Raw genomic sequence first — 24486 nt, 5'->3', positions numbered from 1 at the left:
GCTAAGATGACAATTTGTAGAAGAAATAGTAATGTCTGTTGACTTGGAAGTCAAAGAAAAAGTGAGGGAAAATAAGAGCCAATCTAATTCAACATACCTTTATTAAATACCTGTTGTGTGAGTTATTTTGTTTGACCCTAGAAATCGAAAATTAAAATGAAAAAACAGTCCCTTATCCACCAGCAGCTTATGCTTTGGGGGCCAAGGTGGTAGTGGTAGGGAGGAGTTGTATTACTTCTCTATCTCTGTTTCATGGTGATCCTCTGCTTTTGTATGATGTAACTGTTACTATCTTCTGCTCAAAACTTTTTCTGATTCCTCTTAACTGCTAAGGGTCCTCCCATGCAAAAAAATATACTTAGTTATTTTGTATGTATGCAGAGAGACACAGAGACACAGAGATATAGAGAGACACACACACACAGACACACACATACAAACAGAGACAGAGATACAGAGAGAGAGACAGAGACAGAGACAGAGAGAGACAGAGACAAAAAGAGAGAGAGAGAGAGAGAGAGAGAGAGAGAGAGAGAGAATATTTGAGAAACTTTTATATGCAAGAGTGGTTAAACTTATTTTTCCTGACTCCAGAAGGCAGCACTAATAATAAGATTGAAGTTGCAAAGTAGAGATTTCAGTTTTATGAAAGGAAAAACTCCTTAATAATTACAGTTAGAGAAACATATATAACAGTTAAAAAAAGGATTGAAGGTAATGGGTTCTCTATCACTGAAGATATTCAACAAGGACTGTATAACCACCTGAAGGGTTTATTGAGAGATAGAATTTTTACTTGGGTTGATTAAAATAGATAGCATCTGAGATTTTGTCTAACTCTCAGAATCAGAGATTCTGGAGGTGATGATTGAAAACAATAAACATGTTCAGATAGGGAGTAAGAATCTTTTAGTTATTTGCAAAACTGCAAAAGCTTTAAGGAAGAGGTATTTTGTACCTCTTTAATAATGGGGGGGATGCAAGGCTTAAAAAAGAAAGAAAGCATTAAAAAAAATCAATAAAATTGACATATTAACACTTATCTGTCATAGAATTTTGTTGCCATTGTTCCGTCATTTTCTGTCATGCTTGACTCTGTGAACCCATTTGGGGTTTTCTTGGCAGAGATGCTGCAGTGATTTATCATTGTATTCTCCAGCTCATTTTATAAATAAGACAACTGAGGCAAACAGGATTATCTGACTTGCTCAGGGACACATGGTCAGTAAGTGTCTGACTCTGGATTTGAACTTGGGAAGATGAAATTTCCTGACTCCAGATTTGTTACTTTATCCACTACAACATCTGACTGCCCCAGCCAGTGCTTATCAGTCATAAAATAGATGAATAATTATTGGAAGGTCAATAATTTTTCCTGAATTTGAGATAGTACAAACATTTGACAAAGGCAAAACAAAAAAATTGCGGAATGAAAACTTTTATTGCCTGTCGAAAAAATTTTAGATGTTAATGATCAAGTGATTAATCACTTTAGGGACCTGGGGTTGGGGTGGGGTGAAATCACTGCTAATTAAGACAAGGGATTTCCTCTTTTGGCTGTGATTCAATAATTGTTTGATGATAGTATTCAAAACTATGTGTTTGAATTTTTCATGTTCAAAGTGTTTCAAAATAAGTGAACTTATTCTTTAGCCTTAAAAAATGTTGTTATTAGACTTATTAGAAAGCAAAACAAAACAAAAACCACCAAATTTTAAAAATTTTGCTCAGCAGGACATCATAGAGCAGCATAGTGAAGACCTGAATTCTAGTGCTGACCATGACATATTTTGTGTGACCTTAACCTTTCAGGATCCCAGGCAACTATTAGATTCAGAACAATTTTTGATGTGTATTGGCATAGGCAGTGTGCAGACCAGGAGTTCAGTTCATTAGTGAAGTTTTATCAATATTTTTGGTACAAATAAAACAAAAAGAAGAAAAAAATAAATTAAAAAAACCTGTGCCACCACTTATTTAAAAAAAATAAAACAAAAAACTTTCAGCACTTAAAGCAGAAGGGAAAGCTTGGGAGACAGGAACTGTTTATAGCAGTGACTTCAAAGAAATGTAAATAAAGCAAAAAAGTGAAATAAACACAGGGATTACATATGTTTGAGTTGGAATTCCTTCTCTTTATACACATGTTAATTCAAGTGTGTTTAAGTCTGTTCTACTTTTTAACATTCCTATGCATTCTCCTTTTTGAAATGTTCTGCTTATAATTATGAGGCATCTGATAGCCTTAACTGTCATTGCTGTGGTAAAGCATCCTAGACCTGGGCACAAAAACTTTTATCTGCTAATGCTTTAGACTATTTCCTAATTAGAAGCAGTCTTTTCAGTCTTTTAAACATTTCCCGTTAACTTAAGAATAGTCTGAATAGTCTTTGTGGAAGATAGTGTGTGTGTGTGTGTGTGTGTGTTTGAGTACTTAAAATTCACATCCTTTCTAGCTGATATTATTTCATTCCATTATAGGAGTGTTGATCCAGGTTACTCCTGGGTCTTCTCTAGAAAATGTACAAATATTCATAATGTATACATTTAGGATTAGACTATAACAGGTACTAAGAATCATTTAATGTTTACTGTAATTTCTTATACAATAGCTCTGTCAGATGACAACTGAAATTGTATTCTATTGAAAACATAGCATCAAGTAGTAGAAACACAATAAGGTTTATGACCTATGGATATGAATTTGAACTATTTGTTGAGAGACTGACAAAGGTTTTCCAAAGTATTTCTTCTGGGATTACATTGAGTGCCAGATAAACTTGACAAGACATTACAGATTATTAAGTATTTGAGAGGCTAAATATCAGGAGGATGGAAGGAGGAATTTAAATGTCAGGGGCTAGGAGCCCAATGAAATGTGAAATTAAAGTACCTCTACATTTTTTATTTAATTTACACATAATTTTCTGGGATTCTATGACATGACATACAACTACATGTATATTAAATTAAAACCCTAGGAAAAGAAAATGTTTACTGTTTTGGCTGTTATCTTTGTCCTTGATTTCTCTCGGTCTTGATATAATCTTTTGGTTTCATTTACAGATATATTCTTTTATGTAATTTGGGAAGTATTTTTTCCATGTACCTTCTTATATGAAAAGTCTTGGACTACCCAGAAAAATTTAAAGTCCAGTCCTTATCCTTAATCTTTATGTGCAAAGTCTTTGAAAAGATAAGACATTATATGTCATGCAAAAAGCTACACAGCTAGTAAAGGGCAGATTGGAGACTTGAACACAGTTTATTTTGGGCACAAGCATTGAACTTTCTTGTGATTGTTTATAATTTCAAGGAAAGAAGCTTGACTCTTGTTCATAGCGGTATTTAACAAGGGAAAATCTAGCTTGCTTTGCTTCCTAGATGTCATCATATGACTAGTAGTGTGAATGTGTGTGTGCCTATGTTTATGGCCCTTAATAAACATCTCTAATCTCTACCAGCTAACACTATTGATGTTCAAGTTGATTGAGTGTAGTTGTCGTCCAGTCTAGAAGAATAGATCTTCATAAATCAAAATAGTTGGTCCCCTTGTCAACTTGATGTATAGAAAGAATCTACATGGCAGCTTAGCATGCAGAAGACCTTCATCCTGTGATCTTTTCACTTTTTAATCAGAAATATCCTACAGGGTTTTAGCTTGTCATTCCTACAAGAAGACTTTCTTCTCCTTCCAAAGTACCTGAATAAACATTTTTTACATCTTTTTTTTTTTTTTTTTTTTTTTTTTACTAACAATGCTGTCTTCTAGGATAGCCTTTTGGCAAGCAGTTGCATTTCATTGGCAGAAATTTTGTTCAACTGGATCAATCTTTTGCATTTTATGAACATTTTAAAGCATACTAACATAAAGAAGCTTAGCAGTCTTAAAAAGATCATGTTAGAAGTTTTCCCACAATATCTCTTTACTAAAGACAACATAGAGCTTCCTATTCTTTTTACCTGTTATTCTGAATTTATTATTGGCATTTTAAGATAATGTCCTATATATTATCCACCTTTGAACAAGTTATTAAATATAAGTAATCAAATTTATCATTATTAAAAACACCAGTGATGTGTGTAATTGTACATGAGAGTGTGCTTAGTTACTTTACCCAATTCAAACTTAAGTTAGAAATTAGATTGAAATAATTGAGAAATATTTTCTATAAATTCTTGAACCTTCCTATCTTTTATTGTTTTTTTGCCAATTTGAACCTAGAGTTATTAACATAAGTCATTGTACTCAATCTACTTCTTTTTCTGTGTCTAGATCTTTATATATAACCACCTGTTACATTATTTTTTGTTATTGTTCATTCATTTTCATCTATGTCCAACTCTTCGTTGCCCCATTTGGAATTTTCTTGGCAAAGATAATGAAATAGTTTGCATTGTTTTATCCGACTCATTTCACAGGTTAGGAAACAGAGACAAGTGATTTGTCCAGGGTCACATAGCTGAGGTCAGATTTGAACTCAGGGAGACAAGTCTTCTTGGTACTCTTTCCTTTGTGACAACCTAGGAGCCCTATTACATTACTAGATGAGAAAATTTGAGCTCTCAGAGATAATGTATTGTGCATATTTCCAAATAGTGATCTTTCAAATATATTTATATTTATTTGTGTGATATATAATCTTTAGCACATAGAATAGGTAAGACATTGCAATGTCAATTTTTTTAACAGGGAAAATATAAAATATTGTATTGTATAGTGAAAATGATATGCATTGTCTCATGCTACAGAGATAACTGACAATGCAATGGATAGAGCCCTGAGTCTAGAATCAGGAAGACCTCAGGTAAAATCCAGCCTTAGACTTTGACTAGCTGTATGACCCTGGACAAGTCAATCAACCTTTTTTCTCAATTTCTTCAATGGAAAATGAGGAGAATAACAGTATCTACTTGGCAGCATTGTTGTTTAGATTAAATGTGTTATAATGATATTTCTAAAAAGGGCTTAGCACAAAGCCTGGGACATAGTTGGCACTATGCAAATTTTTTTCCCTTCTCCGTGCCTCATGGTTTGGAATCAATGCTATGTCTGATAATTTCCAGATTTCATTTTATAAAATATGTCGATTCTATTGAATTCATTGTGGTATTTTCTTTCTGTTTCTATAGGGGGGGAAATAGTAGAGTGTACTTTTAAAAGTATAATTTTTAATGCAAACCATAATTTTGTTTCTTTAGAATATAGTAAAAAATTTTCACCAAGTCGAGGGTTAAAGAATAAGAATTAAACATCATTGAAACACACACACACACACACACACACACACACACACACACACAGAAACACACACAGACACACACCTTATAAGTTCCACAAAACTTCACTGGCTAAGACTCTAATCTGATAGTTGCATTTTCTCTTGATTTCCTTTAAAGGAGAAAATCAAGTTTCCCCTGACCTGTAGGAAAAAAAAATAAATAAAATAAGTCTAAATTGAAGCCTTGTTAATATAGAAACTGGAAAGGCAGTAGTGGCCATATAATACACTAGTTCAATTATAACCAAGCCAATAACAGTAAAGTATTTCATAGACTAAAATGGGGTGTAATTCCATATTATCAGACTTTTTCCCAGAAGTGGGTAGATTGCATAAAATACTGCTGGTTAAGGAGTTTATTTCCAACATTTTCTGGAATAGAAGAATGACTTTGTTAAAGAAATAAAACCAATCATTATAACACTATTTTATACCCAATTATAATATTTTAAATAAGTAATTTGTGGTCCTGGGCATTTTCACCAATTTTGAAGTAAATGTACAGTTATGGTTTCATCATTTCCAGCTTTTTTCATATATAAGGTAGAAAAGAAAGTAAAGAAGTCTATTCAGTTTCATATGAGAATCTATTTTTTTTTTTCAGTAGAGCGATCATTGAGATCTACTCATTTTAGAGTTGGCATCTATTGAAAAGCAGTAGTTAAGGGGTCATTTTTCTATTTGCAAAGTAGAAAAGAATTTTAAGAACACATAAATTCTTTTAGGCATGTATGCTCCTTATTAATACTGCAAGCAGGATAAAATAAAAATATATACATATTCACATATATGGTTATGCATAATTTTTCATACTCATGTGTTCATGTACATAATATATGCTTTTGTAACATTGTGACATTGAGGATTATTTATGATCATCATTTTCATAGAAATTCTATTCTCTAGGAATGATCCATACACTTAGCAAAAAAAAGACAGCACCAACTTTCCCTGTTGCAGATTGAAAGACATGACAGCTGTGCCTATGATTACCTGGAAATTCGAGATGGGTCCAGTGAAAATAGTCCTTTGATTGGCCATTTTTGTGGTTATGATAAGCCAGAAGATATCAGGTCAACTTCTAATACATTGTGGATGAAGTTTGTTTCGGATGGAACTGTTAACAAAGCTGGGTTTGCTGCTAACTTTTTTAAAGGTACACACCAAAACTATTTCTGTCTGGAGTAAATTTCTTTCCCCTTCTTTTCTTTCCATTCATTTCAATTATATTTAATTCAATTTTTCCTTTTCCTCCTCCTCCCCTTCCCCTGCTCCTCTTCCCCTTCCCCTCCCCTCCCCTCCCCTCTTCCCCTTCCCCTTCCTCTCTTCCACTTCCCCTTTCCCTCCCCTCCTTTTCTTCCTCTCCCCTCACCCTCATCTCTTCCCCTCCCTTCCTCTCCCCTCCCCTCCCCTCCCTTCCCCTCTTCTATCCTCTCCTCTCTATTGTTAAATTATTTCTCAGTTTCCTTTGAGAAGTCTTTATAAATTTAAGGAGGGTTTCTACTTACCCCCCTAGTCATTCTGACAAATCTAGGTAAGACCTTATCTTAAAGTACTTAGGTAGATGAGTATCTTACCACATTATTTAATGTATAAAGTCCTTTAGCACATAAAAGCTCTTTCATTTGTGGAAAGCTGTTCTTACAAGAATTTATTTTTATAGCTAAATTTTAGTTTATTTCTGTAATCAGAATTTTTCACTTGTATGCTTTGAAATGTTTTATTATTTTCATACTGGATGAATGAGAATGACATTATATTTTCTTTCTCTATTATAAATAAAAATCTCATTTTTATTATTTTTTATTCTTTGGAAAATTATTACTTCCAAATACATTTTTTAAAATTTTCCTTTAAAAGTTTATTTCCCTCTCTCATAGAATAATAAGCCAAAACTTAGACCCCAAAAAGTAAAAGGGAAAATGCTTTATTTGGTACTTTTGCTCTTTAATGTAGGCTGTCTTTTTAGAATAGAACATTTTTTTTTTTACTTCTGAAGAGTAAAAATTTAGAGTTTCTTTAATAAGTATCAGAACTCAACATGTGTGTTAAGAGTAAGGGAAAATTTACTTCTCTTTTTTCCCTACACAAATATACTGTTAGGTATTTGAAAAGGCCCTGAAAATACATGTGCCCTTTTCAAAGGATGATGTTTGACTTTTCCTTAATTACAATTTTCATTCCTATATTTTCATTTATATGTTGATTATTAAATAAACTTTTTTATGGAAGTTCCTTTGGTAATTACAACTTCAGGAGAAATATGGAAGTGTTGTCATTATTTTCTTGAGCATGTTACATCAACTAATTTAGAAAGATTTGAACTGAATTTTTAAAAAGAGACTGATTAGATAAATTCTGAGTTGATTTTATTTATCTTTGCTTTGTAATTGTTTTTAAAACATGTTAGCACAAGTATTCTAAATATTACTATGTAATCAGCATTCTGAAATACTATAGTTTGTAAATTTTTCTGTTTTATGATGGTTTTTATTTTTCCTTTTAATATCAATGAGATCAAAACCTAGAATTTGGGTGATTCTAATAATCTCTTTTTGAACACAAATCCAGGACAATATAGTTCATTCTGGGGAAGATAATCTGCCCTTTAAGTGACCTTGTTATGGATTTCCACTCATTCTCTTAGTGCTTATGCAACATTTAATTTCCTGACACCCAAATTCCTATAGGCCATTAATAAAATGATTATGAAACATTCCTGCAGCTGTCAGTTGTTTTGGATGAAAGAGTTGATGTCTCAAATTCTAGTTTTAAAATAGGTCCCTTTAATTCCATGGAACTAATTTCAGTACTATAATGATGATATTTATGGAAGCATACCTGTGTATGCATATATATATATGTAGCTATATAAGTGTATGTCTATATGCACACATTCTTATAAAACATGTCCAGTTATTAGGGCAAACTCATCCCAAATGTTATCTGGATAGGTTATTTTATTCTTCTTCTTGTCCATAGAGGAAGATGAGTGTGCAAAACCTGACAATGGAGGCTGTGAACAGCGATGTGTGAATACTTTGGGAAGTTATCAGTGTGCTTGTGAACCTGGCTATGAACTTGGGCCTGATAAAAGGAGTTGTGAAGGTAGGTGTTCATTTCTAAAATAAATCTTATGGTTCAAAATCATATTTTGAATTATTTTCTAGATGTAAAAGTAAAAAATAGTAGGAAATTAGGCCAATTTAGCCCCAGCTTGAATGCTTATAAAATTAACCCTGGCTTCCATGCCATGGCTGAGCTTTATAGCTGAGGTTTTTTCATATGTAAATATTTTGGTATTACATTTTCTATATTTTCTATCATAGTATTTTATATGGAATCATTTTATATCTCATTGTTTTAGGTCAGCATACCTGTGGAACTGTGAGGGTATGAATTAATTCCTATTATCACAATACCAGTCAGGACAATCTTCCAACATGGAGACTCTATTGCACATATGGGACAATTTGGGTTACCTTTATGTACAGGTGGATTGATATGAGATCCAACTGTGGGTCCTTTGATCAAGGAAAATAAGCAAAGCATGTGGATTGATACTATCTATTATAAGAATTCAATAGAAACATCACTCATTATTAATTACTTACTATATACCACATGCTAGGTAGGCAATATGTTGTACATACAGAGATAAAAATGAAATTGTCCTGTATCAAAGAGTTTTTTTTTTTTTTTAGATTTTTGCAAGGCAGTGGGGTTAAGTGGCTTGCCCAAGGCCACACAGCTAGGTAATTATTAAGTGTCTGAGGCTGGATTTGAACTCAGGTACTCCTGACTCCAGGACCGGTTCTCTATCCACTGCGCCTCCTAGCCGCCCCTGAGTTTGTTTTTTAATTAGGGAAACATTACCACTGTTTATAAAATGCACCTAATATTTAGAAAATGAGTGAAAGATAATTGGAAAGGGAAGGCATCTAATAGAAGAGGAAGGGTTTCATATAGTGCCTTAAACTTTGGCTCTATTGACCAAATACTGTCAGTTATTGGGAAGCAGGGTATCCATTTTTGGTGAGGAGATTTAATCAGTATTTTAGGTGAGGGCTCTCAGAGCTTAGAGCATCGAGAAAAGGAAAAACCTTTCTTTTTATATTTTTCTGTTTCAGCTGCTTGTGGAGGACTTCTGACAAAACTCAATGGCACTATAACTACCCCAGGCTGGCCCAAAGAATACCCTCCCAATAAAAACTGCATTTGGCAGGTTGTGGCTCCAACCCAGTACCGAATTTCTATGAAATTTGAATTTTTTGAATTAGAGGGCAATGAAGTAAGTAAAGATTACAGGACAATTTCCCCATCCCATTCAGTGAACTTATGATAATATTTTGAAAAAAAGAAAGAATGGAATCAGAGGTCTGAGATATAAAAGATGACTTTTCTATTTACTGTTACATGGTTTTGGACAGATCACTTAACCTCCTTGGATTTTGGTTTCCTAAGTTGTAAAATGAGAAGAATGAAGTCTTCAGAAGTCATTTCTAGCTTAGATCTATGATCTTAGGGAAGATAAAAATTATTTGTGTTTAGAATAACAAATGAGTAGAACCTCCTGTTCTGCAGACTATTTCTGTTGTTGTATATGGATTTTTATTAACATTGGCTAAGTGTTTTTAATTGTTTCTGGGCAATTTTCAATCATCCAGAAGCAATATTTTTCTTGCTCTGCTTAATGTAAATTTTATTTTTTTCATTTATTAAATATTTATGAAATATATATGGGCTTAGTTTCACTTCATTTGTATTTTTCTATAAAAAAATTGACAAAATGGTATTGGTTTTTTAGAACAAAGATATGCATTTAGAGAAGCTGGTAAAGTTTAAATTGGGTAGATGTGTGAATTTGTCTACTACTCTTATTCTTTTTTCTTATTTTTCATTTTATGTTCTCCTTTTCCTTTCTTTCTGCTGCTGACTTTTTAAATCATGCTATCTTACGGAAATGCTTGTGTATTCAATAAATTAAAGTTAAATCATTGTTTAAAAAAAGCTAATAAAATGCATATTGGCACATGATTTTTCCTTAGGGTATCTTAAAGCCTGATATCTATAAATTTATAGGATATCCAACTGTAGCAATATGAAATGTTTTGCTATATTGATGTTTTCACAGTAACTACATCTCAGAGTAGTTTATTCTTGAAGAATTGTTTCCTTTAGTATTTTGATGGATCATCAATGAGGATCTCAACCCACTTAAGCCTTCAGCTTCTGTGCAAATATAGCCCATATTCTTTTAGATAGCAGGATCATAAATTTAGAAATCTAAGTGATTGGACCTAAAGCCTAACTCAGTTCATGGAAGAGGAAACTGAGAAACCTGGAAGGCCTACTTAGAGTCTTCTGAGAGTCAAATCTGTGATCTCAGACTTCAAATCCAGAAACATTTCTAAAAACTCATGTATTCTTCCACAGAAGATTGATATTCTCACTAATTTTGTGTGAATTCATTGAATGAAATGAAATGAAATTGTATGCCATTTGCATTTGAACCACTGATGTGCTTTAAAGTTTGATATGCTTAGTGATTGTGATTTCTCAATCAATATTGTCAGTTGATGAAATCTTCTCCCCAAATGACAATATTTTTATGAAATCTGTTTATTATAGATGACTGACAGTTTTAATTTCATGAATGATACATGAATCAAAGGAGCATAGAAGTTTCATGAATACTTAAGGTAGAATGTTTTATATAGAAATGAAGGTAGATACTAAAAACTATTCCACTGTTAGGAGTAGTAATAGTTCTTTCATAAAAAGCTTCTTTGCTAACCTTCTACTACATTCCAGAGTTCCTTAAATTATAATGGAATTACTGTGTAGAAAATTGTAGCTGGATACTATGTATTTTCATAGGTTCATAACTTGACTATAAAGTAAATCTGTCCTAGGCAAAACTTATTTTGTACAATTTTAGAAGAAAGTTAAAACTTCATCATTTTGCTTTCTCATTCTCCTTATCCCAAAGAGAAGCCAGTACTAAATGACTGGTCTAGTTTATTTTTTAATTGAAACAAGTTGATTCTGTTCTTAACAAGGTATGCTTTCTTACACATTTAACTTTGCTTGATCTTACATTCCCTCTTTGTTAAAAAAAAATTAAATGCAGTGATATCAAATAGAGAAAATAGTTACTTTTTCCTCTAAGGACATTTTGTTAATTAATCACTGTATTAGCATCATAAAATCCTGGCTTCAGGGGTCAGGTATATGCATTGGCCAAGGGTGTTAATTACACCTTTATATAATAAGGACATTTTTGCCAGTGTCCACTTCAAAATGTACATAAGTAGAGTAACTTTGGTAATAGATCACAGACTCATCTGTATAAGACTTAATTAAAAAAAAACAAAACACAAAGGATACTTTTCATTCATTTAACTTCTTCCATCCATATGAAATTCCTGCCCCTACTTCTTTGAAACACAGCCTTTCTTGTTTGGAGTGTTGCTGAATGTGCAGTTAACAGAGGATAACTAGGCATTCCACCAGCTAACTTAAAGAGGATAAGAAAGTAATGTAATTTCAAGTTGAGATTGTTTTAGAGAACTTAAAAATGATGTGATTATAAGCCTTGGATTTGAATTCTTTGAGAAAAAGGTGTCCTCTTTTTCCTATCTTCCATGCTTAAGACTTTTAAAATTAAATCTACCAAAGTTGTTAATTCTGTGCTTGGTTCCCTTAAACTTTTACACCCACTTAGAGCATCCCTTTTCTCCCTTCCTTTTATTATCTTTTGCTTCTTATCTCTTAATTAGCTTTTATTTAGGTGGCTTTTATATATAATGCTTTAAGATTTACATCTTCTTTATTCACACAATATGTAAACACATACACCCATATATGTATAAGTACCCACATACACACACACACACACACACACACACACACACACACATTTGATCTTCGCAATAACTGTGAGAGATAGGTGTTATTTCCCCTGTTTTACAGATGAGGGAATAGGTTGAAAGAGATTGAATGGGTTGATGACTTGCTCATGGTCAGGCAACAAATATGTGTCTGAAGAAGCATTTGAATACAGGAATTCCTGTCTCCAAATCTACATTTTATAAAATGACAAGTCATACATTCTCTGGGCCTCTGTTTTCTTAACTGGAAAATGAGGGGGGGTAGAGTAGATGACATCTAAGATAGTCTAATGTATCCATGATCCCATGTTGATATTTTCCCTTATTGTTTTCTTCTTTAGCTATCTGTTTTCAAATTTTCTATACAAAGATAGTGAGGAAACTTTAGATTTCAAGGACATTATGTAGTGTTGGGTTATAAAGATCAATTCAGTTGGAAAAATGATAAAAGTAGTATTTACTCTTTTACCATAATTAAATGACTACCTTGGTCAAAACTTGGGATTGCCCTTGTCATTTTAAGAATAAACTGTGTTCACTTAATGTTCATAATTTGGAAAACAGTCTTCATTTATCTAATTTTAGTTTTAATAATATTCTTCTGTTCTAAAATGCTTTGAAGTTAACTTAAATGAAGACTTTCCCTCCATACAATAGGTTTGCAAATATGACTATGTGGAGATTCGAAGTGGATTGTCTTCAGACTCCAAATTACATGGCAAATTTTGTGGGGCAGAAGTACCTGAGGTGATCACTTCTCAATTCAACAATATGAGGATTGAATTCAAATCTGACAACACCGTTTCTAAGAAGGGATTCAAAGCTCATTTCTTCTCAGGTATGGAAAGCAAGATAGTGTTGGGTTTTAAGCAGAATCTCTAATTAGATCAAATCAGGTGTACAATTATGTCTTCTTGTCCATTTTGTTTTAAATACTTAGCCAGGATGACCAAAGACTTGGAATTTTCAAATGTCATTTAAAAATGGCTTTTCTGTATTGGAAACTAATTGCTTCTAAAGTTATAGACATTATAAAATATCTATAGCATTCTAAATGTGTTTTTTAAAGGTTGTATATTTACCAATTAATGTATTATCAAAATTTTTTATTCATTTTAAATTCTCTTTCTCTGTGTTTTCCTCTTTTTCCTTTCCATTCATCCTTTTCCATTTATCTCTCTATATTTAAATTTATATTACACATGCATAGAGATATATTAATAACTGTCTATAGCTAATACTTATTATAAAGAACTTTAATATTTGCAAAGCATTTTACAAATATTGCTTCATTTTATCTTCATGTCATACATGGAAGTTTGGTGCTATTTTTTATTTCAATTTTACAAATGGGACACTGAGGTAGGCATTAAGCAACTTGCTTAGGATCTCATAGAAGTAAATATGGAAGATCAGTCTTGGGCTCAGGTCTTTCCTACTTCAGGTTCATTGCTTTATTTATGGTGCCATCTACCATAATTCATAATTAGTTATCAAATTATACTTTATTTTTATTAGGGCAACATGGAAGTCAATATGCCTCCCCTGTTCTCACAAAAAAAATCTGTATTGTCTATTTCCATGTATCGTTTAGGGCAAATTTGGGGTACAGAATTTAGTTGCCAAAATGGTGTGGTAGAAAGAGGACTAAGTCCAGAGTCAAGAATACTTTCCCTAAGATTCCATTTTGAGTTTCACTTCTGACACATACATGTGATATTGGGCAAATCCCTTAACATCTCAGAGCTCAAGACACATCTGTAACTTCAAGTTGCATTGTAGCTATTGGACAAATTCAGTAAAAGGAATTTTCTCACAAGTAATTCCCTATGCTATTGAAATCTTAGATCCACACCAATATTTTTTTTAATAAAAAAATTTATACATTCCATTGAGATCTAGTTCATGATATAAAGTGTACTCTATATTTTCTTATTCTTCCCATTAACCAACTTTAATCTTAATTTCTCTCTCTCTTAGGTATTAATTGGATATTTTAAAAGTACATTCTTAGTATCTTATTCAATGAAAAAGTATACACATTGTAATTATGGATTAAAATTATATTTACATTTTTATTTTTTTACAATGAGCAAGACACTCAAAAGAGATGATCTTGGTTTAAATTTTCTTATGGTAAGACCAAGTTTGATTGTGTTATCTAGATTGTAAAATAATAATATGTTAATATTGTTTACTAAGCCAAATTTGAAAATGTATTAAATTGGTTTTAACTTTAAAAAATCTGGTTTCTTATCCTCAGTTTTGCATTTTCTTAGACTTTGACATTAAAACAGATAATACGTATTTTCATTGATAGTACACAGGTAAAGAACACATGTGCAAATATGTCCCTACTATGTCTATGAATGTTTTTTGATCTTGTCATTTATTTGCTCTTTTACCATAATTAAGTGACTGCCTTGGACAAAACTTGTGATTGCACTTGTCACTTGAGTTTAAACTGTGTTCATTTTTGTTCATAATTTGGAAAGCTTTCTTCATTTATGCAACTTTAGTTTTAATAATTATTTCATCTTTTATAAATCCATCTGGTAAAACTAATTGGTAGATATCAGAACTTATCCTAGATAATATGGTCAGCATATAAATATTTGCTAAGGTCTCCTGCAACCTCAATTTTTATGTTCTTTTGATAGTAGCATATGGCAATTCATCTGTTGTTGCCCCTAGTGTATTCGTGACCCAGAAACAAATTTATTACTAGATCGATTGTTAGTTTCCCCAATCTGAGGTGGTTATCATCAGTATTTTTTCATTAATATTCTTTATATGAAACATAAAACCATTTGGCAGCGTTTCTTAAATTATGGTTTCTGAAATGAGAACTGGTTATGATTGACTAGTTGGATTTCTTTGCCATCAAATTTTCTGGAGGTCTTAGTGGATTTGTTTCAGAAAATGAAATGGGGACAAGGGCATATTATTTTCAGTGAACATTATGCTACTACAAACAGATTCACATTAAAATTAAGAATTAGTTAAATAAATGTTCCATTGAGCCTACTAATTATATCTACTTTCTAGAAAATTGCACTCAAATCATTATAAAAGTTCTGTGAAATGTTGAAAATAATAAAATCTTAGTTTGAAGACTAGGAAGAATGTTAAACATTTACTCAGGGGTATGTAGATCAAATATTCTTTGCCTGTCTGTGCTTATGTGATAAAGGAGTTCTTTTTTTTCAAAAGGTAGGGGAAGGTAAAAAGGAAGGAAAAATGTGTATGATTGAAAACAACAAAAAAAGAAAATACTTAAATGATTCTTATACTTGAAATGTTTTGTAATGTGCAAAGTGAATGAATTGTAAGAATTCACTTCATGAGAAAAAGTTACTACTCATTTCCCCCTGATTTTTGTAGTTTTTTTAAGATTCTAAATTGTTAGCCCCATTTGATACATGTCGTATTAAATAAAGAAACATACCCAGTCCCATAGTCCTATACCCAGGACTAAATTATTGCAAACAATGAATCACTGTGAGATTCACATTATTCTTATTCTTATTACATCTTTCCATTGGACTTGGACTAATTATCATAGTTTACATAAATATAAGTTTTAATAAGTGGAATCAAATTCAAATGGCCTGCTTAGTGGGCTTCACTATTCACATTAAGTAGGATTCATTATTTTTATTAATTGGGACCTAACAGTACTGTGCTTTACATGCACCTATGTATATGCAAATGCACATATTTAACTTTTCTAATAGAATCATGAATTCCTCATTGTGGGGCCCCTCTCTAAAAGTATACATGAAAACTGAGTTACAGAATGATTGACAGTGTTGTGCTTTTATTAGTCCCCCACATATGACTTATTTAATGACTGGAGGTCATTAAGCTTGTTCAACTAGTCCAAAGTTTTCTCATAATAATTCTCCTAGATGATAGCTTTTTACATATTTTTATACCTGTTGCAAAATATACATCAAGCATCTCTCCATTTACCATTTTGGCCATCTGTAATTTTTATTAATAATGAAATCAGGTCTTCTATTTGTCTCTGCAAATGAGAACATGTGAGTATCTACTATCTTTCTTGGAGCTGCAACTAGAATATTTATATTGAAATGACTCATTGGTTTTTATGCTTTATATTGATATGGCTCATTCCCTAAGTCAACTCACTGACTGTTAAACAAGGATTTCATAATTAAAGCAACAAGTTAAACTGGGATTTATTCTTGATCTAAATCTAAAATTTTGCCATCAGTACTGCTAAAGTTAAGAGAAATCCAAAGACATTATTATATTTATCTTTGTTTTATAGATTTCCATGTCCTAAAATTTAACTACTGAATACTGTATATATTAAATATTTATTAATATTAAATTAAATATTAAAATATATGCAAAACAAAGGTCTGTTTCATGAGGATTCTTTTAATTTTCTCCTGTGATATTTTGGTATTGAATTTAAATAGAGATAACTAAATAGGCCCAGCCATGGTCTCAATATATATATACCTTACTAGGGTAACTACATTACTAATTGTAAAATATAGTTTTGTTTATTTGAACCTCAAGATTGATAATTGAATGAAGTTTGGCATTTAGTGAGATACTTATATTTTAAAAATAAAATATTTATAAAATAGGACCTATTAACACTGTGGACCTAAGAAGGAAAAAAATATATTCAGCAAATCCCATCTGCATATTTACATATTTGAGAGATGTAGTAAATATAAAATCCTTTCATGGTTCCTTTTTGTTCACTAAAGTAGTTGATTCAGTAGGAGCAATAATGTTTGAAGACATACCTCTGTTAAGTTGCTTTGCACTCAATTACTAAAATGATAGATTTGAGCATAGTGATAGTTATATTCAGTGCTCCATTCTGCATCAGTTCAAGCAGATTATCATGGAAGGAGACTTCTTCACAAAAGATGTCTGAGGCAATATCCTGTTACAGGCATTTTTTTTATCTAGTTGTTCCTCACAGAAGAAATTAGACTGTGAAAAAAAACCACAGCATTCCTTAATGGGATCCATATGCACTCAAAGAGATCAACCTAGCCATCCATGTTGAAAAATCAAATGGATGAAGGATATATGCTGCCCTACTTATGATACAAAGTTGAATGGGTCACTCATTGAGTTAATCCAACAATACATACATCTTAAAATATTTTTAGGGGGTAGATGGAATGTATCTAGAATTGAATGTGAGGAGAAAAGGAGGGTTACCTTTTACATAAAACATAAATGGAGATTATAGTTGTGAAATTATGTTCCTTATTGAGTTTGATTCCCTGCTCCTATAATAACTCATTATTTTTTTTGAAAGCAACATTTTCTTGATAAGTTTATAGCAACATGTGACACCATTATCTCAGAAAAAAAAGTTAAAATTGCATGTAGCTCAAATGGTAATGATTGAACTATTTGTGGCAATTGTAATAAATATTTACTGTTACTGTATTCTAATTTTAACTAGTAAGTAGCATCTAAATAGGTATCTAAATAGATAAGTAATAAATATATAAATTTATCTTGCACATCTATTACATGTGACTGACTAGAAAACTTGGTGGGGCACTCATATAGTGAGAGTAGGGGATGACAGGTGGGTAGGTTGAGTATTACAGCAGAGTAGATGAATTGTTAAAACTAGAAGAGGATTTGAATGAAGACTTGCTGGAAAGACATAGATAAAATTCTCATAAAATCCAAATGTGTATATTCTTTGCTTTCCACACTGTAAAGGGAGCCTACAACACTGAGTTCTCAAATCCATTAAAGTACCTAAGCAAACATTACAAAATGAGCAAAATAACTCACATTACTTAAAAATCAAAACATTAGTGGGAAAGGATTAAAAAAGTCAAAAGTAGGTCTTGGGGGGCATAGAGAAATTCTGTGTGCATAAAAAATATAGGCTTTATTACTTTACATTCTTTGGAAAATTGAGCTGTAGCACATATATTATTTTTAATTCCACAAAAAATGTGGGACAAAAAAATGAATCTAATCATCCTTCTTTTCTCAGGTAATATTATTTCTTTAATATTTAGGATGAGAGTGAAATATGTATTATTGCTTATATAGACTTGAGGATAGTATTCCACATGAATGAAAAATTGAATTGATTTTAAAATAATAGTCTAGGGACAGCAAGGTGGCGCAGTGCATAGAGCACTGTCCCTGGAGTCAGGAGTACCTGAGTTCAAATCCGGCCTCAGACACTTAATAATTACCTAGCTGTGTGGCCTTGGGCAAGCCACTTAACCCCATTAGCCTTGCAAAAGCCTAAAAAAATAAAATAAAATAATAATAGTCTGCCTTAGGTTTTGCATCTATAGAAATAAGACTAGAGCATAATGTAATTGATATTTTGCTTTCCTTCCATGATGAAGTCAGTATAATCTGCTAGCATGGTTCTCAAAAATATCAACTTCTGTGCTATAGGGGTCCTTGAGACCTTCTCAGCATGTTTGTGAAGTCAAAACTATTTTCATCATAATCCTAAGATATTTTAAGTTGTAACACAGTAAATAAATTATGCACACATGCATGCATATAGATAAAATCTCTTGGAATGGGCATTTTTTCAATTTTTGAGAATGTATAAGGCTCTTGAGTACAAAAAATATGAGAACTGTGATACTAGAGTAAAGAGTAATTGACTGGGCACCATGAGATTTGTGTGAATTTGAGTAAATCACTTTATGTATCTTGGTGTAAATTTCTTCATCAGAAAATTATGGGGTTATTTAGATGAAATAATGTGACTTTCAATACTTTTCAATTTGTCTTTCAATTCTTTGATTCTAGTCGAGACTGCTTAACTTTTATATGTCATGGTCTCTCTCTTTTTTTTTTTTTTTGCAAGGCAATGGGGTTAAGTGGCTTGCCCAAGGCCACACAGCTAGGTAATTATTAAGTGTCTGAGGCCGGATTTGAACTCAGGTACTCCTGACTCCAGGGTAGGTGCTCTATCCACTGCTCCACCTAGCTGCCCTATGTCATGGTCCCATTTGACAGTTTGTGGAATTTATTCAATGAATCTCTTCTCAGAATCAAATTTTAAATAGAGTAAAAAAATTACATACTATTGCAAGGGAAACCACTTATATTGATGTTGTTACTAAAACATTAAAAACAGGGGTGGCACAGTGAATAGAGCACTGGCCCTGGAGTCAGGAGTACCTGAGTTCAAATCCGGCCTCAGACACTTAATAATTATCTAGCTGTGTGGCCTTGGGCAAGCCACTTAACCCCATTGCCTTGCAAAAAAAAAATTACAAAAACACATTTAAAACAGAGTTCACCAATCATTCCAAATTAATATTCTTAATGTTTTTTCTTGTTTGTACACTTTTTTCATTGTGAGTATGAATTTGCAACATTCCTTTAAATTCATTGATAAGTTCAGTATTTATATTTGGATATGTGATTTTTAGTGATTCATTATAAAACCTATTTTAGAATGATGTGTTCCAGATTTTACTCTCATTCCAAGTCTCATATTAGTCCAATAGACTTTTCTAGTTAATAGAGTTAGAATATGTAATTTTTTTGTTGGTATTGTGGTTTAGAGGTTTTATTTTTTTAACCCTGAATTTGTAGTATTTGAGTACACACTCAGCTCTAGTTTCATCCTCCGACATGTTTTTTTCCCCCTACAGACAAGAAAGCTCCCTGCAAAGAGAAAATTTTTATTTTTGAATCTTGCAAGACTTTGCCAGGTCGTATACATTTCTTTCACAGCCTGATGGCTTCTGAAACTCTCAGAGGTATGATGATAAGCCTCTGATTGTTAAAAGCCACCTTTTCTCCCCTAATAATGGATCTTTTCTTGTTACCAAAATAGGAGAACAATGTTTATTCAAAACTAGGAGGCTGGTTTCCCTTTTTTGAATAACAAATGTTTTTATTCCTCAGCAAAACATTTGTTTCTGTAACTAACATAGAAATCATCTTTTTTTCCTTTATTTTGAATGCACAATATGGAAATGCTGGGAAAATTCAAGCAATGAAAATATTAGTCATGGTTTAAAGTTAATTTTCAATTTTTCAGGGATTGATGATCAGTCCTTTTTATAGTATATGAATTTTCTCCTTTGTTTTATCTCTCTCTTTCCTTTTCTTTCTTTTTTACAGTCTTCTTCTTATAGATACTGCCATAAGAAGGATAAGAGAGATCAAACTAAAGTTAAGACATTTTGTTTAATTCACTGAAGGAAAAGGATTTAATGCAATAGGTCTGGAAAATCTGTGAATTCTCTCTATATGTTTTATTTCCCCATTCCCTTTTTAAAAATTACCATATAATTTAGAAAAACATGCAGTTTATTAACTTTAGCCCAGTTGAGGGATTTTAAAAAATCCTATTACTATTGTGCCAGCTATCTAAAAATATAAGATAAATTAAACAGCAAAAATATGAAGGCATTAAGGGAAAAATATTAGGGACTGTAGCAGCTAGAGAGAAATTCTTATTTAGGAAGTTTTTACCACCTTTGACAAATACTGGTTTTGTGTACCTCATCAAATTTTTAAGCCTCCCAATGCCCCTAAATAAACTCTTAAGACTTTAACTTGTAGTGCAGTTGCTAGTGGGCATTGGGAAATGAAGTTCCATGTCAAGAATTCCCTACACTAAGAAAATTAGAGGATTATTTAATAAAATGAAACATTTATTTTTTAAAATATAATTGATAGATATATCTAAATATTTTCAGTTTGCTGAAAAATTTTTTGTCTTTTTCTGGTATTAGACATCCTTTTATTTTTATTTTTATTATTTGCTTTTGGCTTAACATTTCAGTCAATACCAGGTCTTGAATTATATAGATTATTAAGCCATAAATAGCTTTTAAATTTACCTCTCAATTTTAAGACATTTTGACTATTTTAGGCAAAAGGAAAAGCCATAGTTTTGGTCAGTTAAAGGATTTTAAATAGATAACAAAGATTAGTTTTTTTTAACTTAATTAGCTAACAATTGGAAATGTAAAAAAAACAGGAAGAAGAAAAAGTCACTTTTACCTTGCAGTAGTTTTATTTTTTCAATTTTTTTCCTTTTTTTCTCTTCATTTCATAAAGGAGATTATATTATTACCATTTTGTTACTGCTTATTATTACTGTTGATTTTAGGAAGGGGGGTGAGAAATTTGACCTTGAAATAAAATAGATCTAAGGCTATTTCCTCTAGAATTTAAGTCAAGAGTTTTGAGATTTACTAGTTTTAAGGAATTTCAATATTAAACCTTATAAATTCAAATGCTTAGCTATATTGGTCTATATTTACATTTTTTGCCTTAATGTCTGTTCATGTTGTATATATAACAAGTTGCCAAACAGATCAATGTAAACTGATTTCAGTTACAACATGAAAGTTAACATAGGCAATCTCCAACTTATCCATAGATTGTGTTTCACATATATCCATTGCAAGTTGATAACCTTGGACATAGAACACATATTCTCTTAGAAAATATAGTTATTATATTACAATAGATAATTTCTATATTGAGTAAATCAGAAGTACCTACCAATCACCTTAGACAGCAAACCTTGACCTGCTTCTCATATATAGAGAAGCTCAGTACAACTCTAGACTATACCTGTATTTATGGAAAAGGATCATCAAACAAGAGCATCCACTTATTAAAAGTAGCAAAAATAGTGGAAAGAAGGGGAGAAAAATGTTTCATTAAGAGAGTAACAAAGGGGCAGCTAAGTGGTTCAGTGGATAGAGCACCAGCCCTGGAGTCAGGAGGACATGAGTTCAATTCCGGCCTCTCACTCTCAGAAACTTAATAATTACACAGCTGTGGCCTTGGGCAAGCCACTTAACCCCATTGCCTTGCAAAAACCGAGAGAGAGAGAGAGAGAGAGAGAGAGAGAGAGAGAGAGAGAGAGAGAGAGAGAGAGAGAAATGAAGCAAAGTTATTCCAAAGGATTTGAGGATGAACCTAAAAGGAAGATTACAAACAAAGATGAGAAATACCTGAGATTTTAGTAATACTCTTTTTTTAGCATCAAGAATAGAGGACTCATCACATTTATACTCTAATATCTTAGTTCCTACCTTACTATAGTAATCAAGGAAGTAAAAATGGAATGAAGTAAACAAACATGGGAAGAGGAGCTATTCCAAATCAATAATATACCAATATGCCAAGAAGGTCTGTGATGAAAGCAACATGAATCTCAAGGTATCCAGGGGAGGAGGAGAAGATGCTAAATGTATGTGCTGAAAAACTTCACATTATTACTGCTAACATGAAATCAAGATGACAATAATAATTTTAACCGACAATGTGATATTTCTTTCTAATCTATAGAAGCATAAAGCAAGAGTAAATGAGTGATTTATTAGGCAACGAATGAGTTTTTTTAAAATTATTTTATAGTTACAGACCTTTACCATAATCATCTATCAGATGCTTAAAAATGATTCATCCTGTGATTATTGTTTATTGATTATTTAAAAATAACATTTGATTTGATAAAATCAACCCTTTTAAAACTTCCAGGGTGTTTTTCTCCTTAAAAATCAAAACAATGGCAATAATGTAGATCAGCGCCTTTCTGATTATTAGTATCAAAGAAAGTATAAAACATGAAGATGTAAAGTCATAAAAGATATTCATTATTGGAGGAGATATAGCAGAGAGTTCAAACCAAAGAGATTCTCTTAGGAAGGTAAGATGCTCCAAATTTTCCTAGTGGGAATTGCACTGACTATAGCAAGGCAAAAAACTTTATATTTTCTCATAAATGATATTCATAATCATTTAAAAGATTTTCCCTATCTATCCAAAAAGAAGAATAAATGGCTATGGTCCTAATTATGATATTCATTTGGATGGAAAAGTTATAGATGAACAAGTTTTATATAGAACTTATCTATCATTGAATCTATGATTGTTTTCCTTTTGTATCTTAAACAAACACTACAAAATTGGCATTGGGCTAAGCCCAGAATTGAACAGGAAGAGAAAAGAAGGCTGGATGATATTTGAGAAATTGCAAAGTTTATTTTAAAAGACTCCTAAACTTTCTCCTAAAACAAGGTCTGGTTCTGGGCAAGGTAAAGGGGCAGAGTACAAATGGTTTCATTCTAAGCTAGATGAGGAGCACTGGTAGTATGGTTTAAAAATGCTGGAAAGAGCATAAGGAGCCTAGTTCTAGGCAAGACAGAGAAAAGGTATTGCGACAGGTGTAAACACACTGATACACATTACAAACAAGAAATTATAAAATATGCAACTATAAATATTATGTCCTCAATAAAGTAAATGTATTAGCAAAAATGATTTTCGCAAATTGTGAGACAAAAGGAATAATTTATGGTTAGCCTGTGTGTTCCACTGGTAAACTTGTACTTTTGAAGTACTCCTTGAAGATAGGACTATTTTTTGCCTCTTTTTTGTATCCTCCCCTCAGTATTTATAACAGTTCTTGAATCATAGTAGCTATTTAATAAATGTTTATTGATTGATGGAATAGAAAAAAGATCCCCTACCATGGCAGGTAGGACTCTGTGGTTAACATTTCAAAAGTATGGGAGCAAATGTTACTCAGGATTATTAGAGACATAAGTGAGTGGTAATCTGCATTCTTTGAAAGAATACCCAGATGGATATAACCATTTAAAGACTTGATGAAATGAGTTTTAGAGGTCATCTAGTTATCTAGGATTCAAATCCAGTGTTCCTGGTTCGTTCTTGTTCTCTCTCTCTCTCTCTCTCTCTCTCTCTCTCTCTCTCTCTCTCTCTCTCTCTCTCTCTCTCTCTCTCCTTCCTAGAAGAGTTTTCATTAATTTTTTAGATATGTCATACAGAAACTTATTTCAACTTTAAGCCAATATTCATAGTAATATTTTACGTACATTTATCTACCATCATATGGAATCATTTCAATGAGAAAATGCATTTCATATTCTAGCTTGGGATTTCTAAAAGCATTTCTACTCATTTCTTTGGCAAACATTCTCTCTATCCAAATTGGAGGGTAGGATGGGCCATAGTTAAATAGACAGTCCAAGGTTTGATTAGTTTGTGAATCCTCTACATTTGTACAGTAAAAGGTACTTCTCCACAGTTACATTCTCTGAATGAAAAAAGAAAATACATTTTCATCCATAGTGCCTATTGCTCCAGATATTCCTATATACTGGTCATTTGTTAGTCAAGTATTAACTGAGCAGTAAAAACCTTGGCTTGATTCTTGACCTCCTCTTGTCACTCACTGATGCAATTACATTAGAATATGGAGCTCATGTGGATGAATCTATATGTATATATTCATACATATATATATATATATT

The 24486-nt window shown here is 32.1% G+C and overlaps 1 protein-coding gene across 2 annotated transcripts in view; it reads left to right on the top strand.

Moving 5' to 3' along the window:
• The window catches only part of TLL1 (tolloid like 1), a 292559-nt gene that overhangs the window by 207883 nt on the left and 60190 nt on the right, over positions 1 to 24486 (top strand). The window contains exons 13-16 of one of the 2 annotated variants that reach the window (XM_074229005.1): positions 6243 to 6438; positions 8265 to 8390; positions 9413 to 9573; positions 12833 to 13013. In XM_074229005.1, the coding sequence (XP_074085106.1) occupies positions 6243 to 6438; positions 8265 to 8390; positions 9413 to 9573; positions 12833 to 13013 (664 nt within the window). Of the gene's footprint in view, positions 1 to 6188; positions 6439 to 8264; positions 8391 to 9412; positions 9574 to 12832; positions 13014 to 24486 lie in introns of those variants that run through there. The other variant, XM_074229006.1, reaches the window with a different exon arrangement.

The sequence above is a fragment of the Macrotis lagotis genome, chromosome 3, assembly GCF_037893015.1.
Source record: "Macrotis lagotis isolate mMagLag1 chromosome 3, bilby.v1.9.chrom.fasta, whole genome shotgun sequence".
In the NCBI taxonomy this organism is placed as follows: domain Eukaryota; kingdom Metazoa; phylum Chordata; class Mammalia; order Peramelemorphia; family Peramelidae; genus Macrotis; species Macrotis lagotis.
Note: the sequence above shows the minus strand (reverse complement) of the source record. Positions and strands in the feature narration are given on the sequence as shown.